The sequence below is a fragment of the Leptosomus discolor genome, chromosome 7 (assembly GCF_034619465.1).
Source record: "Leptosomus discolor isolate bLepDis1 chromosome 7, bLepDis1.hap2, whole genome shotgun sequence".
NCBI classification, from domain to species: Eukaryota; Metazoa; Chordata; class Aves; order Leptosomiformes; family Leptosomidae; genus Leptosomus; species Leptosomus discolor.
Window position 1 is genome coordinate 36224903 of NC_141397.1, and position 18178 is coordinate 36243080.

The following is an 18178-nucleotide window of genomic DNA, read 5'->3' on the forward strand; positions in this document are numbered from 1 at the left end:
TTAACATATACTCAATATTTAATACTGAAGATCTGACAGTACATTACACTGCGTATTGTCACTAGCACATAGCCACAATATTGCAGACTCTCAATATCAGAATCAACCCTTCCAAGAAGCTGACATCTCATCTATGTGGTGCTGGATCCACTCAAGATACTGACTAACTTTGGTGTAGACTCCAAATTTCTCCCTTCTTCCACAGCCTTCACCCCAGCTCACCAGTCCTACCAAAAACCAAGTATCCTTGTATTTAGTGATCATAGGGCCTCCACTGTCCCCACTGCAGGAATCTTGTTTGTCTCCTAAGCTCCCAGCACACAGCATGTTGTCGGAGATAGCAAATCTCATCACCTGGGCACACTCGTTCCGTGGAACCATAGGGATCTGAATGTAACTGAGGAAAGTAGAGTAATTGCTGTTAACATCGCTTGTGCTGCCCCAGCCAGTTACCACCATCTGCTTCCCACTTTTCATCAGCTCCTGTTCTGCCAGGTCGCGGGTGGGAAGACAGATAGGGAGCACATATTTGTTATACATCACGGGCTCAGCCAAGTGCAGCATGGCTATGTCATTATCGGAGGTCTCCTTGCTGTAATTTTCATGGCTCACACATTTATCAACCCAAATGGTTTGCTCGTCTGCCTCAGTACGGAGACGGTGGAATTTACCTGGAAGAGCAAACAAGAAGATGATAGATACTACTGAATCTTCCTTCACCTTGAACACCAAGGCATCTGGATTACATTGGGCTTTAGGACTGCACGTTTTCACTTCCCTTGTAATAGAGACATTTGCCATTTTATGTTATAGGTTAACAGTGCTCTTACCAGATGGACAAATCTGTAAACTTGCTATATTTACCTAAATCATGAAAACATAGAGTACTAAATTAATTAGTACCCTAGAGGTATGGTCATCAGCTGAGAAACTGCAATGCCTTGGTATTGCCCTGTTGTGCCAGTATTACAGTACTTTTGCAACTTGAGAGATCTTCTTCAGGAGGAAAATAATCTTCTTGGAGTCAGCACTAAAAGTTGGGAGAGTAAGCATACAGCAAAGCAAGACATTTACAGCAGTACATGAGCTTTATGCTGTATAACCAGTGCCCAAATGACTGAACTTCAGGATTTATAAGATAAAGATGACTGACTGGCAAGGCTAGTCCTTTCTGAAATCTTTCATCTGTATTTTAAGGAATTTTGACTACTTAAGACTTATCAGTTGTTATTTGTGCTACATGATCACGGCCACTTTGTGAGACAAGCAGTTATGGAACAGTAAGCAGGAAACTTAAGTTGGAAAGGGCCAGAAGGGCAGGAACAAGTCACTTGTGATAGACTGGAAAAGACAGAAACGGATCTCTCTGATAGGATGCAAAGAGATAGCCCCAAGAATAATTATCAGGGACTGTCACACTTTTGAACTGTTGGTTAATTTAAGCTTCATACCAAGGCCTACTGCAGTATGTACTTGGTAAAAACACTTCTTTGGAGAACTGTCCATGATGTGCATTTGAGCTGCAGGCAGGCACATGTCCAAGCACAAGAGGTGGCAGGACATCCAGGCTGACACCTCACCTCTGCCCATGCTGCATGTGTGTGACAGAAGTGACCTTTCCTTCTCAGTCCCTCTCTCTGAGTTGGAAGTTGCTCTTTATCACTCCCTTTTCAAATGTGTGCTTCACAATACTATCCTTCAAATTTGTTCCCCCACCTCCATTAACTTTTGCCTTCTTTCAGTCTTATTTGAATCCCTCCAGATACAAATTCTAAAGCCAAGTTGCTCTGACTCTGTGTGACCAAGGTCTCCTGAAGTCACTTTCTTCAGTGTAAGCTCCCCTGTGCCCGAGCCTGTCCATGAGGTATTGCAGCTGTTTGTTTGGGTTTTTTTCTGTAAAGAGTCAGTGCCTCCAAGCATAGGGACTTTATGATCCACAGTAGTTCCAGAAATAGATTCTCAAAAGACCCCTTAAGTCCAGCTTTGGATCTTGGACTTCCAGACCAATTATTTCTAAGTCTCTCCTCTTGCTCCTCTGCAGATAGCAAATGGACACTTCATACATGGCCACAGCAGACAGTTCAGGCTGCTCTGACAGGCACCTCTTACTAAGTAGTACCAGAGCCTGAAGGACTTGCTATTATCAAGCCAACACTCACAAATTAATTTGTGGTTTTGTTTTTGGTTTTTTTTTCTGTTATCATGACCTCTCTTCTTTGTAGCAACAGTGTCCATAGCACCCTTGGAGCACATTTCCTTGCTACCCACTCTGCAGCTGCTGTGTGAGGGCTGACTGGCAGATAAGGGGCAGGGGTTTGTTCCTTTCTTCACAGGTACAAAACTCTGCTTTAGGCCTCAGAAATAACTCTGGACTCAAACATGGTCAGATCATCTCCTCTGAGGAAGGCAGTTTAGTTGTGTAAGAGCATACTCTCTGCTAGGATTCACGTGCTCTGTATACAAGCATGGCCACGAACTGCCTGTATCCTGAGACACCTATGAACAAGTGGGTGACAGCTTTTACGCCGGTGCCACTGTAGCAACAGCTCTCCCAGCCCAGGGTAAGACCCTTTTGACTTCTGGTCATGAATATTTCCTTTCTCAGTTGAAAACTCTCCACCTCCAGAGTTTCGAATTCCAGAAGTCCTATCCACACCTGGATGTACTGAACCTGGAGGCTGTGTGAAACGCACCTAGTTCCTTCTACATAATAAGGAGCATTATAATCTTGTTGCTGGCAGAAGAATATTAATTATGACATTCTACATAAACAAGGAAGTGTGAGACCTGTTCTGTGAAGGGAGAGACAGTATTTTGAATTGAATCATTATGATTATCTATCTGCTCTATTTTCTCAGAGCTTCGAACACACTTCTGGATGCCTTTAAGCTGGAGATGCAGGAACAAGAGCCACAAACAGAAAATTATGTTGTTCTCAATTCCATCTTCCAAAACTTCAGCTACACCAAGATCTAACTTTCACTTCAGACACTAAAAAGCCACGTGAGTCCTGCCACAAAACTACTCCCCAATATCAGTGCAAACGTAGACAAGAGCTTCTCCTCCAGTTTTGCTCTTATGGATAGCAAGCAGAGAGCTGCAGCAGGACGAGTCCAGAACATGTTGGGTATCCCAGCCCAATAGAGGCAGGACGAGTATCACCTCTGCAGTCTCAGTATGAACACCTTCATTACTGTCATGGAGCTCGCACCCGCCCCCCACAGACACAGCAATGTCTACATTCAAAACTCTGTTCCACGTATCTCACTCGATCTCTCTAGGGTTTAGAGCATGCATTTTTCTGATGAGAACTGCTTTTCTGGTGGCAGTAAAATGCCCAAAAGATACATGTAAAAGGACAACCATGTGATGTTAGGCTTAGTCTTAAAAAGGTTCCCCTCTGCTTGACCTGGAGTACTATTTGGAAAAGAATCTTATCTCTCTTGGTGGAAGTCTCAGGCTGTAGTCATCTCAGTCCTGCACATGCACCCCCATAACACAGTAAAGGACCCTTCTGTGGTTTCCATCTCACCACAGAAATATTGCTTAAGAATGAGAAGGGTTCTCCTCTCATGCGTCACAACTCAGTCCATGACCACACACTTGCTTCTTCCTCCATTAATAAGGAAATTCTTTTGGGCAGCTATGAGAGAGAGATAAATTTGAGCCCCTATTGCTGATCATCCTTACAACTAGAAATTACCCTGCATACCCACCCCAAATTTACATGTGAGAAAAAAATCTTCTCAAATCAAGGTTCTCAAGTGCCGACACTTTTCTTCACCTACTGAAAATCACTTTTTATTCGGACAGTACCGGACTCTCTTGACAGATCCCACCCCTTCTTTCTTTGCTGCAGAGATCTCTGGGCACGGCTATCCCAGCTGAGAGCTTGTCAGACTGCACAGATCTCTACCAAGACCTGCAGCAAGAGGCCAGGGTGGAGTAACTTCAGTGCAGCCTCAATACTTCCCCTTGTTACCATTTTCCCACTGGCCTATCCCCTTCAAGTTCGCTCAAAGCTACATCTAGCACTGTAGAGCATTCAAACACCACATCTGATGGTTGCTTTTCCCCTAAATCTTTCCAAGATCCTTTACCAAGCAAACTGCACAGGTTTCTTCTTCTTGGGCCTCACTAAAACTAAATACATATGTTGTCAATCACTTAAAAGGGAAGAAAATTATTTACTAGTAACTGGAAGTGCTTGGAGATGTGTAGTCTGTATGCATATTTCCAAACTGGCACGCGCACTTCTGCTTTGATGTCCCTCTGTGGAAAAGGTAGCTATTGTGGCACCACGATTAAAAAAAAAAAAAAAAAAAAAAAAAAAAGCATGTGCTTTTCCATTCATCCTTTACGTTGAACAACAAAGGATGTACACAAACACATCCATCTGTATGTGCCTTATTGTCTCTGTTTCTCAACCAAAGGAGGAAGTTGAGCTGTTATACCTCTGTCATCAATGGTGGATAGAAAACACTAATCCAAAAAAAAAACCCAAAAAACCAACTACTTAAGTGTGAATGGAACACTAATTATTTTTTGCCTGGTAATTCAGCAACAGTACTGTACTTGACAGATTTTCTCATGCTGAAGAGCAGCAGTGCCAGTAAAGGCAATGTTGCTGTTCAGCAGCACCTCTCCTCCTTCTCTGCTGAAACTCTCTTAAGTAATGGTGTTCAAATGCACGAAAAGGCAGGAGGAGGCACTGTGACATTCTCCTCCTGGGATCAAGACTTTTTTTTTCAGTATTGGGATGACCTTGAGTATTTTCATCACCAGAAAAACACAAGCAAAAGAGATCCAGTCTTTCTACACTTTACAGACAAGCAGCAGTGCTCAGAAGACATCAGCTCACTTCCATAGTAAGGTTAATAGTGGCTCAAATTAAATCAGATTTTTACTAAACTTTTTTGGTTTGTGCTAAGGTGCATATTAAATATTTCCCAGACACTCTACTCCTGCAACCAAGAAGGACTTTTGTCTCCATAACCTGCTGGTCTTTCTCCTGAGATGACAAACCTTGGGAATGAAACAGTTATATTTAAAAAAAACAGGGACAGACTTTTTTTCCATACCAAGTCTTACTTTGAGCCCCTCTTCTGCCTCAGTGCAGTGTGCTGCTGTTAGGACCCAAGATGGATGGATGAGAACACCCCCACACAGAAACTTCCCTTTGCTATTTTGCAGCATAATCTGGAAAAAAAAAAAAAAAAGAGAGGTCTGACAATGCATAGAGCACAGCTCACAAAATGTTATACACGTTCTTCTTGGTGGTTGCAAAATGCCCAGATGCATCAAGTACCAAAACATGCCACGTTCATTGAAGCCAAAGCTCTACCATGGGTCAAAAGCACTATGAATAAGATCTCTGCAGAACACCTACAAAAAAATTTTGAATATTCCTCCTGAATGAGGGCTGGCTTCATCCAAATCAGCATGGGACAATGCTGGTCACTGCAAAGAAGCACTTTGGTACTTCAAAGCTTTGAAACACAGAGTTCAAATGAAGGGATTATTCTTGTGTCCACAGCACACCAGAAACAGTGCATCATCTCAGGCTGCACCACTCATGCTATGGTTTAAAAGGGCCTTTAATGTCAAAGAGAACCAGGCCCTGATTATATGCATCCACTAGTTCCACGACAAGCTCTGCAAGGTCTCCCCTTTCTCTGTGATGTCACAACCTGCTCTGTAAAGCTATGGCACATTTTGCTGATGAAAGCTGCTAACTTGAACTGACGAGAGATCAGCCTTATAAGAACAGATCCATGCAGATACGGGGAGCAGCTTACCTCACACTCCCACCATAAGGCTGTTACAGTAGCTGGAGCATGCAGCACACAGCACGAGCTGCAGTGATTAAGTGGCATTCCCCAGGATGGAGCAACAGAGTAGGTAAGTGTCCTCTCTCTTGACATTGTTGGCAAGGTAAGGTAAAGAGCTTCACAACAGTGACAAGGGTGAAGAGATAATAAACTGATTTTTTCCTGTTACTCCAACTTTTGGGTTGCTTTTGAAAAAGCGAAGCTAAAAGAATCTTAGCTTCACATGACACCACCACTAGTAATGTAGGAGCCTTTCTGGAGCAGCTAGGCAGGCAGGGCTGATCAGGAAGACCCTGAACTATTTGTGGTGAAAAACTCTTTTCTCCTTACCTGCCAAGGGCTGCCTCCCCTTCTCCCTACTTTTCCCTCAATGAGACGAATAGTGAATCCTGCTCTGGCTTCAGTGTAGTCCATCTTCACTCTTCCACAGGGGAACTCCACTACAGGAGATGCAGAGAAGTTAACTAGCAAAGACCAGATCGCTCAATACAAACCTCTTTCTAAAACGTTCCCTCCATCTGTCTAACCTAGGCAGTATTATTCAGTGACTTCATGGAAGTCCCTCAGTGCTTTGCAGAGGAGGCAGTTTCCTGGTTCTCCTGTATGCCGCCATAAGGCAAACACAGGTTAAAGGCCACAGAGTGAATATGGAGTTGGGAAACACAGGTACAGAGTACTCTGCATGGAATGGACGTTTTGAAAATTAGTACTAAGCGCACTGCAGACAATTCTCCCATAAACCCCTCTTACTTCATGTCTGAATAATCCTCTGTCAAATCTGGACTACAAACATCCTCCTCTTACCTACAGGCTTGCACATGGTATGGTCGTCCATCAGCTGATACCCAGATGCACAGCTGCAAAAGCGGCACTGGTTGGCAGCATCATCCCTACAGAAATGTTCACATCCTCCATTACTGACAGAACAGTTGGTGTATTTGACCTCTGCGGGAAAAATGAACAGCAAGAGAGACAAGAGGAGTTGGAAAGCCAAAGAGTCACAGGAAGGTAAAGTGGCAAAATGACATCATGATTCAAATGAGCAGCTGACAGTGGATTTGGGATAAGAGTTGTGGGCTTTAACGGCACTTGGGCCCTCAGACTGCCAACAGACCTTGGTCCAGAAGAAGGCAGTGGGGAGATGGAGAAAATATTACTGCCAGGGCAGGTAGACTGGAGAACAGAAAATTCACTGTCACTGACTGTAAGTCAGACAGTGCAAACTGTTGATGAGACATGACATACACACTCATCCCTAAATACGCTATTCAGCTTTTGTCCAAGGAAGAAATTGTCACAGTAATGCCAATCAAATATTTGCAGTGGATTTTTTTTTCCCCTGTATTGTAAAAAACCCCACCATCATCCCTGTGCTGACAGTTCTAATGTAACTGAAACCCCTGCTTTACAGGATTAACTCCAACATTTTTGTAAAATTTAGGTATCTCAGATCTCCAAACCTCTCCCATGGCAACACAAAGTTCATTTTGCTTTAGATAAGTGCATATAATCCTTTTACCATATCATGAAGCAAAACAGAAATCACATTAGTAAAGAAAACGAGTATACTGTGCAATGAAAGTGTCGATCCCTATCACACAGAGATCCCTGTCACAAAGAATGTTATTTTACAGTGGATTAAAGGCAGCATTACCATAATTGCACAAAACCCCCTCCCAGCCTTTGTTACAGATGCAGGAAAATTTTCCAATATTGTCCTTGCAGATCCCATTGGAACAAGGCTGTGGGTTACACTGATCTCCATCTGAAACAGAGGCAGGAAAACGCAGTCCCTGAATCATACAGAGCTCACAGATGAAACATTAAACATGTACGGACCCTCCCCAGATTCCCAAGCATCACTCACAGTTTCTTCCACCGAATGGTGATCCCTCTGTGGTGTCCCCAGACCCTCCCCAGATTCCCAGGCATCACCCACTGTTTCTTGTCACCAAATTGTGATACCTCTGTGGTGCTGGCCCAGAGACAAGGGCATTTGTTTAGGTTTGGAATTACAGCTGCAGAGTGAGTGGTGTGGGCAGAAGGGGAAGAAAGAGCAAAACCTGAGGCAGACAGGGCAGTTGCAGGTTGCTGCAGAAGTGAAAAGCAGGGGTGGGGCTCCTCTTTGGACCATGTCAGGCAGGATTAGAGCATCAGAGAGCACTTTTGACCAGTGCCTTAGCTCTGGGGACATGACTGATGATAGGCACAGATGCACCTTAGGCTTTTTTAGGAAGGTTGCTTGTATGATAGAACAGGAAAATATTCTTAGCACACCCCATATAAAAGAGAATGAGAATTTGAATCAGTATGTGATACATAGCAGCAGGAAGGCTGAATACCAGTTACTCTTGAGGAAACGCAGAGAAGTGGTTAGGAAAGTCTTTTACTTACCCACATACTTGGTCCAAAATTCTAGCTGTGGAGAAACAAACTTACATTAAGGCTAGAAGCAGATTTTTAACAAGCGAGGGATTTAAAGAGTATCATGGTCTTGGCCAACAGAGCACAGCACCCCAGTCAACAGCATTTGGTCTCATTCTTGACAGCATAGTGACTGCCACTACAAACCTACAAAACTGGTCAGTCTAGATGTGCATGTATTGCCCGTACCCAGCACAGATCCCCCTGCCCTGCTTGCAGACCCACAACCCTTCTGTTCTCTTGTCACTTACTGCCAGGTAAGCCACCTGCATTGTTGAGTGCACAATTCATTTGTGCCCAGCTAGACAAAACATGGCCACTGCGAAGACAGACCCCACTCCACTCTGGGGTCTGAGGGACAGCAAGGACTATGTGGCAAGCCTACTCTGCTTAACACAGTAAGAAAAAGTCCAAGGCAACACAACCATTGGGTGTGGAAAGGGGCAGGAATCAGCGATGTTGACAATAAAGGTAACATCCAATTGAAAATACAAAGTTTGGAGAAGGAGAGAGAACCTACTAGTAAGAGAAATTTTTGTAAGGCACAGGTGGGAGACTGCGGAGATACAGTGCAAGGCAGCCAGGGCTGGCGAATGGACAACAGAGGGCGAAGGACTGGGAAAAACTCAGCACTGGGAAAAAATCCAAACCCTGGATTGTAATGCTTTAAGAAAGCAAACAATTGATTGGTTACGTCCCACATTCATCCTTAAAAAAAAACCTTACTGTTGCTTCCTTGGTTTCAAATATCTCACTGGCTTCCTCAAAGTCACACTGCTCTTTGATGCATTCACGTTCCAGAGAGCCTGGTTTGAGCTCCTCAAGAAAAGAGTTTGCCCGCTTCTGGATTTTCAGGACTTGGTTTGCATCTTTATTGCTGTAAAATACTGGAAGCAAAAATGTGAATGCACAAGCAAGGAAAAGAGCTGGCTGAAAACTGGTAGTGGTCCTTCCCAAAGGACACTTATCAGAGCAACAGCCCCTGTCTAGCACAGCAAGAGGCTGCCCTAAAAACCACAGGCTGTCAGTGCTGTCTGCAGAAGCAAGCTCCAGCCTCTGCTCTGTAGTACACAGACAGCTCGTAGGGCTCATGAGGGCTGTGATCAGGCAGCCATCACGGCCCAGCACCATGTCTGTCAACCTCTGCTAGAGGAATTCAAACCCCCCCCCCCCGGTGCAAACAATTCCAGCCACTCCCTGTAACTGACAGAGGAGCAGGAAGCACTTGCAGCAACTGGGAAAGGGTGAAGGGTATCTCTAAAATGAAAACTTACTTGAGGTACTACAGACTAGTGAAGAGCTGGCAACCAGCAGCACCGCTATGGTGATGAGCTTCCACATACTGCAGCAGGAAACACCTAAAGAAGAAAAGGGGATTGCGCTGCTGAGCTGCAACACAACCTCCATGCTGCAGACAGTTTCTATTCAGACAGCTCAGCTAGCTCCTTCACTTGTTTTCCCAGAGCAGCTCCCTCGCTGAATGCTGTGCCATGCCATGACTTTCTCCGACTCCAGCTCCAAACTGGCTGTTCACTAGAGACCCTCCAGACTGGCTTGCTAGTTCCCTTTAACCCATCAGCAGCTCTCCCAGAACACTTCTTGCCTGCCCCAACATCCTCCCCTTGTCACCAGACATTTTTGACAAGCTTTATGCTTCATTAAAGCACACTGTACTCTGAAATCCCAAAGGATACAATACTTTTGAAGCACTTACTGCTTTATTCAGTGTGAATCAGCGTAATCTATTCTTCCGCCATGAGCTCTGCTGGAACTTAGTTAATCCATAACTTCAGATATTTACTCTTTGGAGTGACATGAAGTGCTTTCTTTTTAGTCATTAAACAAACAGTGCTCAGGGGGAGCTTGACAATTTACCTGCATGCAGGAGAAAAGTGGAACAGCCGAGGCATCCACTCTGCCTTTTTTTTTTTTTTCTTTTCGTTCTCTGGGAAGTAGAAATGGTTATGTTTAGTTTGCAAGCATAACCACCCAGTGCTGAGGTCTCTTGAGAGATCCTACCACCTTCTCACAGCACACAATCACCCAAAAGGGACACATACTGCTACTTTTAAGAGTCCTCTACTTTCTCATCAAAGGTTCCACCACAAACCAGCCATAGCAACTAACCCCTCTTACAGCCATGAGCAGGCTGCACCTGCCCCATCAGCTACCTGCAATGAGGCCGGGCAAGAAACGTGTACTAGAATGCTGCATCTTTTGCTGTACTGGATGAGCTCTCATCAGCACAAAATCTTCTGTTGAATTTTGAATATTAAACATTTTACAGAAAAAACTCAATGCTTTTCATAAGTTTTCTTGCATTGGAGATGGTATGAACCAGTGTGTCCCCCTTTCTCTGAAAGCAGTTTGCACAGCGGCACCTCTGCAAGCCGTGCAGCATGTAACATCTTCATGCAAATTGCCTCTTCAGCCGTGTGTCCTTAGGGGTCCTTCATTGGAGAAAGTGCCACAGGGCGTCAGGAAAAGGTGGACCTCCCCAGGATCTCAGCTCACATCCAGTGACACTATTGAGGAGAGCTCCAAGCGCTTATAAAACTTTTTTTCTTTTTTCCTTACAAACTTGCCCATGGACTTCCTTGAAAACAAGCTCTCTTTAAACACAGCTTTCAAAGTTCATCCATTTGGGACTTGTGCTAAAAGGAAGTGTGCACTGTGAAGCTCTACTGATGTATTCTTTATCCTCAACTCAGCCATTCAACAAAAAAAAATTCAGTTGAGATTAATGATAACAGATTTTTGATTTAAAAAAAATAATTATGAAACATACCTGAAGACAGGAAAGAAACTAGGAAATCTAAACAGGAACAAGTGTGTTACCATATATTCTGCGTATTACTCATAATATTTGTAGCCGACTCAGCTACCTAGAAACAGCGCTTTGCTACCACATAGGTCACATGTTTTTGAACACATTTTCATTTCTAAGACTTGTTATAGGTTGGAAATCTAGGACACGCACATCAACTGCCAACCTAAAATATCTAAACCAATGTGTCAGGCTCCTAAAAAACTTTTAAAAATCTTTTTAAAACCAATACCGATACTCAGAAAAAATGAATTTAGTTCTTCATCGTCCCTTGTGTTTTGGGGGCTTTATATTCCTACTTTCCCATTTCTCTAGCTACTGCAATGCAGAAATACATATTTTAAAAGCCAGCACTTGGGCTCTCAGGTAATCATATGACTCCAGGCGCAGGGGACTGAAGAAAAGATGCTACAGGATACTTCAAAATCTGCCCAGTTTTGCACACCAGGGAACCATTTCAATCTAAACAGTTATGGTGCTGGGCTCACTACTTTCCAGTTCACTTTCATTAAAAGAATAGTCATTTTTCTGAGGAGGGCTGGAAAAGGGTAAAGAGGAGCAAAGAGAAACTTCAGAGATTGCAAGACAGAGGCTCCACTTCATTTTAATTAACACTGTGGGGAGTTCTGATTCACAGTGTGTTACAAACAGGCATTAACAATCAAAGGAAATCACTTCCCTGAAGTAAAAAAGTACCATGGATCTTTCAAATTTCACAGCTTAAAGATACCTCCCTTACAACTGAAGGGAAAGAGAACACCCAACTGCACATTTTATTCTTGTTTCCCCTGTGTATAAAAAAGCCAAATGCTTTGGGTTTGCCTCTTCTACAGGAAAGCTGGGAAACTCTCTAATGCGTTCTCAGCCTTCAGCTGTAATTCCAAATGTAAATTTCCATAAATTAAACAAATTATAGACAGATGTAAATTTTGACAGAGAGGGGAACTGAGGCGACAAACCTACAAGGCCTCAAAAATCACAGCTCTTCAGCAATCCATCTGGTGTTGCATCCATCGGTTCTTCCTATTGTACCATAACAGCTTTCAACTTGTAATGGATCTGAATAATTCACTGAGCAATAAAAGCACTAAGCCTATGGGCACACTGGAGCCTCTCCCAGCCAGAGCACTACCAAGGTCTGCCTCTCATCCCAGATACTGATTTCTTGCAAGACTTGTAGAAATGTAATGATCTGTGAGCCATCTCTCCCCATGAACCATCTGAAAGGAGACAGCAAGTTCCAAAAAGGCATTAAAAGGGGAAAGACAGGGAGATTCACACAGCACCAGACAAACGAGACTGTTTGTACTTCCCTAGGAAACCAAGCTGAAATACTATTCTCCTCGGGCTGCTTTCTTAAAAGAAAAGGTCCTTGGAGGCCAAGGTTTCGCACTGCTCAACCATGAGCACAGAAAGACATTGCCAGGAACACAAAAACACCTCTAGTGGAGAGCCTGTGTGCAGAGAGGCAGCTCAGAGCATGTTCTCAGCAGGCTGCTGGGAAGTGCTGGTGTGAATCCAGTCTGCAGCCTAGGAACAAGAGGAATTTGACCACCTGTGCAGACTGCCCCCATGATAGTCCCTCCCAGCCTGTTACTAACCTAGTTGGTATCTGCTCACACCCACCTGAGGCTGCAGCTGTGCACAGCCTTTAACAAAAAGGAGACCTACTACTCGCTCCAACTCCTGTCAGCAGCACAGCCCATCAGCCAAACTGCTCGTAAAGGACAAGAGGCCTGGAATCACCCCCTTCCCCACTGAATGGGAGCAGATTTCCTCGACTTCTCTTCAACTCTCCTGCTTTACACTGTATTAAAAAACTCAAACACATTAAAAAACCCAACCCAACTCCACACAAGACAAAGGGAACAGCAGCAGAATAAATTTTTAAAAAAACCCTCATTGATACTTCAAGATCTTTACAGCACACCCCTCTCCAAATCCACTCTACCCTCCCGAGATCCATTAGGTAATTATCAATCAAACCAAGAGGACAGCAGCCCTCAGTGGCAGGTCTGATATCCCACTAACGATACACTGAGTGAGGCAAAGAGTTTCTTGTCATTGGCTTCTGCCACATAAATAAAAAAAAAAGACTGAAACAAATTACCTGCATCAGAGGAGTGAGCATATCTTCTGTCTCTCTGCTGCTGCTTTCTTTGCACATTTTCTGTAGCACTATTTAATGCACAGTCTGACACTCAGGTCCAGTGCATGTGTGAGCAAAGGCAGTAAATTTTCTTTTCTCCTTACTAGGACTAGGTAACTAACATTTTAATGATCGATTTTACCATTTTCATCTTGCAACAGTATATGTCACTATGGTTTCTTATGTGCCTGTCACATAAACTATTCCCTCCACACAAAGACAAAATAATTCCTTCAGTTTAACTATCAAATACAAAGGACTTTCTCACATAGAAAATATTCATGACCATTATAAATTACTTTCCGTTTACTTTGCATCAGTACTATGGAACTCTACAACCATCCTCTCTGTTTAACTTAATCTGCTGAAAGTTTCTTGTCAGCATCTTACGAACACATCAATCTTTGCAGATGGAAGAGAAAGCTCATCACAATCCGATCCACGTACTGCTCACCTAAACATCTCCAAAACTTTTACTTTCAAATTTACAGGTGTCATTTTATGGCAGTCAATTTCTACATTTCATGAGAAAATTAATTTCTCCCACATTTTTATAATTGCACTTATTCCGCTTACTGTATATATTGCCTGCAATAAACTGAATGCACAGATGTCCAAACGGAATAGAGAAACAACTGTTCCCCTCTCATCAGGGCACTGCACCACCATCACCAGGAAGATGCGGTCACACCACACCACGCAATGAGAGATCTGCAAGCACATGGAGACAACCAACAAATACCCTGCTAAGTGTCTGAGAGTGTCTTCCCATCTGCCTGTGGGTTTGCTGACAGTGGAGCTATGATCAGGATGAGCAGCAGTAGAACCACCACACTTACAATATCTCTTTTTTTGTTCACTGCAGAGATATAGTTTATAAAAATATGTGATGCCTTCTACTCCATGGCAATTAAACCAATGCAAAGAAATGCTACAAAACTCATCTACAACAATCACATTTACCATTTCACTCCTCTCTAAGGAATAGCTCTGAATTTCTGATGCAACTCACAATGAAGCCATTTTATCACAGCACAGATTTTTATTAGCTGGTTCCCACCAGATGGGCACTGCAGCCCTCTCACACACTGAAATCAGGAACAAGAGAATGAGAATCTTTACTGGAAGCTCAGAAACATGTTTACTTTATATACAAGAAAAACTTATGTACAGCAATCAACAGTAAACTATGTACAAAAAAAAATACAAGAGACATTTCCATGGTAATCACTGTATAAATTAACACAATAAATAGGAGGGAAGCAGGTCCCATTCTTAAGGCACAAAACCTTCTTCCCAAGACTGCACAGGGATTCACTTGCTTCCCTATGCTTCTGACAGGATCACAGGAATGGCGGGGAGACCCCTGAGGAACAATGGTCGGTGGACAATGATATAGACATGCAGTCACTGCTGACAGTTGTAGAAAAACATCTTTTTTCATCCCTTCCTTTTTTTTTTTTCTTTTTACAGTACACGCATCTTAAGATACAAAATATTTCGTGTAAACTGTCTTTTTTTAAATCACATAGATAGTATGCACATTTTTAAATAATACTAAAACAATGAAAAAAGCTTTCCTTACAATTTTGGGTGCAGAAACATTCCCAGGACTGGCACTAAAGACCTTGCTAGAGCTGGAGGCTCCCAGGCACCTGGCTTTTGTGCGGCCTGGCCAGAAGGCACCTCCGGGCACCAAGCAGCACAGCTCTCCTCTGCTGCAAAGAGCTGGCTCCTGCTGCAGCAGGGGACGCGTGCTCTCAGCACTAAGATCCCACAAGCAAAACCAGAAAGACTGCGTTAGCGCTAACAGCTGTCCCGAAGGCAGCCCAGAGCAGGACGCTGCTGATAGCTGCTTCACAGGCCAAACCTCCCTCGAGTCTCCGTGGCATGCAATCCCACTTAACTGAACATCATAATGCAGGGTACGTCATTCCCCAGAATCTGCCATTCAATATCCCGGGCAGTGCCAAAATGCAAGATAATGTACTGAAATCTCTTCCTAGCAGAAGAAACCGTATGCCCATCTCACTGCAGACACTGCCCCAGCACCACTGCCAAGGGTGAGGGATGATAAACAGAAGGTGCCGCACAGCTTTCACATGAGTAGCATTTTTTTAAGAGACTAAACATATGCATGATATGCAGAGCTCTAGCTTCTCTCAAGCTGGTGTTTTACCTGAGACTGAAGAGTCGTCTCTTTTTTGGCAAAGCAGCAGATTTTTTTACTGTCTAATTCTCTTTCCTGACTTTCTTTCAGGAGAAATTATCAGATGCCAGAACAGGAACTTGGAATAACGTAGCCAGAAGTTCAGCCTGGCTCCCTACTTTGCAGATAGCTCTCACTGACGTTTGACACATATTGTCCTCATCTATTCACAAAATCTCTGCAACAGAAATCTGCATTATTCCCAGCAAGACACACAGCGCTACAACCCTTTTGTTAGATATAAACCTTAATACATATTCAAAGGCACTCAGGTTAAATGTGGATCCCATTTTCTAGCTCTTAAAAGAAGGTAGAACTCCCTCCCTGCCTCCAGTAAGCAACAGACAGGAATATACTGGCTATGAACCTTTTCATAAAATGTGCACAGACACAAAAAGGATCTGAACCCATCAACATGACAGATCATAAAAATAAAAGAAATGAAGACTGGTCTGTGCAGGCATCATCGCTCAGAATGGATGGCTAATGGCCATATAGCACAAATCAAGGAACACAACTGAATCTATAAGCTCTTTGGATTCCCCTGTTACTCTGAGCAGGAAGAGTACAGAGGAGGTGTTTCTACTGAGACAAGAACTTAATCCCCCAAGAATTATGCAAGCAAGGCAAGCACATACTGTTTATGCATCTTTAACCATGAGGTTGCCTGGAGAAACTTCACAAGAACAGCTCCTTACCATGTACAGGAATAAACACACATCTCGCCTCTTCTCTCCAGAGTTATCGCCCGCCTCGTGCTCCCTGCTGCACTCTCCTGGGCAGGCACACTGCTGGGGACAGGCAGTGGGCTGCACCTTACTGTCAGCAGCGAGGATGGCTGCATCCTGGAGCTCTCCTTAGTAGTTTTCTCCTCATTCTCATGCAGATGCTGCTCTGTGCCTCAACAAGCGAGTGGGAAAATACAGTATGTCTACAATTCTTACTCACCTGATACCCCAGAAATTCAATACTGTGAGGGGGGGGCTGCACTGATAAAGAAAAAATATGGCTACCGAAGCAATTGTCAATGCATAGATAGGAGAAACAAATTCTAGGCAAAGCTGAACATATTTCTTGGTCAGTCCCCACAATATTTATACCAGAAATTCTGCTAGCTGGATCAAGCTCCTTTAGCCTTCTGTTAATTTCTACCGAGCAAACCCTGTCACTCACTAGGCTGAGAGGAAACGTGGGTGAATGACAACTAGTTAAAAACAAATAGGGAGAGCCAGAATAATACTTGGTGAAATCTTAAATAATGCAATGGAGTTTGCCCAGCATGAAATCAGCCCATAACCTTCAAGCTGACATGTCTTTATATAAAGTAACTTGACTGATTGTTGCTAGGCTAGACAGCTGATGTCAATTTGATAAAATCCTTACAAATAACAAAGCAGAATGATGTCCTCAGGAAATTATCTTTTAAGCCACTGTGTATGTAGCCATTTTTCTGTCTGCAGCCACAGGCAGACAGGTGCCACTCTCTAATAATAATAAAAATAAATACATACAAAATGACAAAGTAATTAAAAATTCCTACTGTTTCTCCAGCTTTACAGCACTGAATGTTCCCAAATTCCCTTTGCAGTGATAAACATGGCAATATGACTATGCATGCTGGTCTTCGGGCTTTAACAGTCACCTGACTGGGGTCAGGCAATACAGTGGAAATTTGAAGGCCATCTAGGAACTCTGATTCAGAGGCACTAATTTTTCCATACTCCACTGCTGGTGGTACCAAAGGCAATTTACAACATACTCCAGTTTTCATTACAATGCCCATCACCTCAGTAACAATGCTCCTTCTCTCAGTGCTCTCACAGGAGCCCCAATGTTTGACGGCACACGATACCTCTTTCAGGGGTACAACCCATGAGCACTGAGCCTCCCTAATCTCTTGGTATCCACCTTGGAGTGAAGGAGCAAGGCAGCAAGAGAAAGAAGCAAGGTGGAAAAGCCACTAGAACCAAGACAGGTGAAAAGATGCAAGTACTACAGATCAATCATATCTTTTGTGACAGAAATAGTTTTCCGCACTGCAAGGTGAAGTTAAGAAAGAGCTCTGTTGTCTGTGGCCACAAAGGTGGCATTAAATGGGCAGGAAGCCGCTCCTGGCTGTTGCCAGTCATGCTGCTCGCCTCACCAAGACAGAGCAAATTGTTACATCTCTCACTCCATTACATCACATTTCTCACACAGCCCAAACAGCTAGTTCGCGTTCCTCTTCCTTACATCTGGTCTCCTGAAGATGAATTCAGAAGGGGGAATGTCAGAGCTGATCTACTCTAATCTTTAGGCTCTCCAGAATTTTGTCTTTTCTTACTGCCAGGAATTTCTGAACAATTGTTTGTGATGCCTGAAAACCTAAAGATTGTGCCATTACCACTGGCTGGAAGAGGAGAGCCAGGCCAAGTGGAAGACCCCACAAGTTACTGCGAACCGCTGTTTGAACTACATGCATTGTTTGTTGCAAGGCATAAGTGAGTAAGAATCACTGGGTGTTCATCGGCAAGAGGTCTGTACTGGCTTTGAATTTCTGATGCAAAATGCATGCAACTACAGGTGCATTAAAAAGGGATTAGTGAGACACGAGGACAAGCTTTGTCCCACTTAAATGCTCACAATACAGGTGCGACACACAGATGAGAAAGAAAGTTCTGGGTCTGAAAAGACTGTCAGATGCTCCTGAACTAAGACTGGCCAATATATCTTTTGCCCTGAAAAATTCTACTGTGATG

General features: G+C 43.5%; 1 protein-coding gene across 1 annotated transcript; it reads right to left on the minus strand.

Annotated features, from left to right (window-relative positions):
* Window positions 1–10148, minus strand: PROC (protein C, inactivator of coagulation factors Va and VIIIa). Its single transcript, XM_009955068.2, has 9 exons — window positions 10131–10148; window positions 9530–9613; window positions 8982–9142; window positions 8226–8250; window positions 7486–7596; window positions 6636–6776; window positions 6162–6271; window positions 5082–5199; window positions 1–671 (listed from the first exon to the last, which is right to left on the minus strand). The coding sequence occupies exons 2-9, from the start codon at window positions 9594–9596 to the stop codon at window positions 103–105; spliced, it is 1302 nt and encodes a 433-aa protein (XP_009953370.1). The 5' UTR covers window positions 9597–9613; window positions 10131–10148; the 3' UTR covers window positions 1–102.
* Between the last annotated feature and the right edge of the window lie 8030 nt (window positions 10149–18178).

What these genes read in the sequence shown, in the direction of transcription:
- PROC (XM_009955068.2), bottom strand. Translation starts at nt 9,596, where the DNA reads ATGTGGAAGCTCATCACCATAGCGGTGCTGCTGGTTGCCAGCTCTTCA. An exon ending in TTGAAACCAAGGAAGCAACA is followed by an intron (nt 8,251 to 8,981) that starts GTAAGGTTTTTT and finishes GTTTCTCCACAG; the next exon opens with CTAGAATTTTGGACCAAGTA. An exon ending in GGGGGTTTTGTGCAATTATG is followed by an intron (nt 6,777 to 7,485) that starts GTAATGCTGCCT and finishes TTTTTCCCGCAG; the next exon opens with AGGTCAAATACACCAACTGT.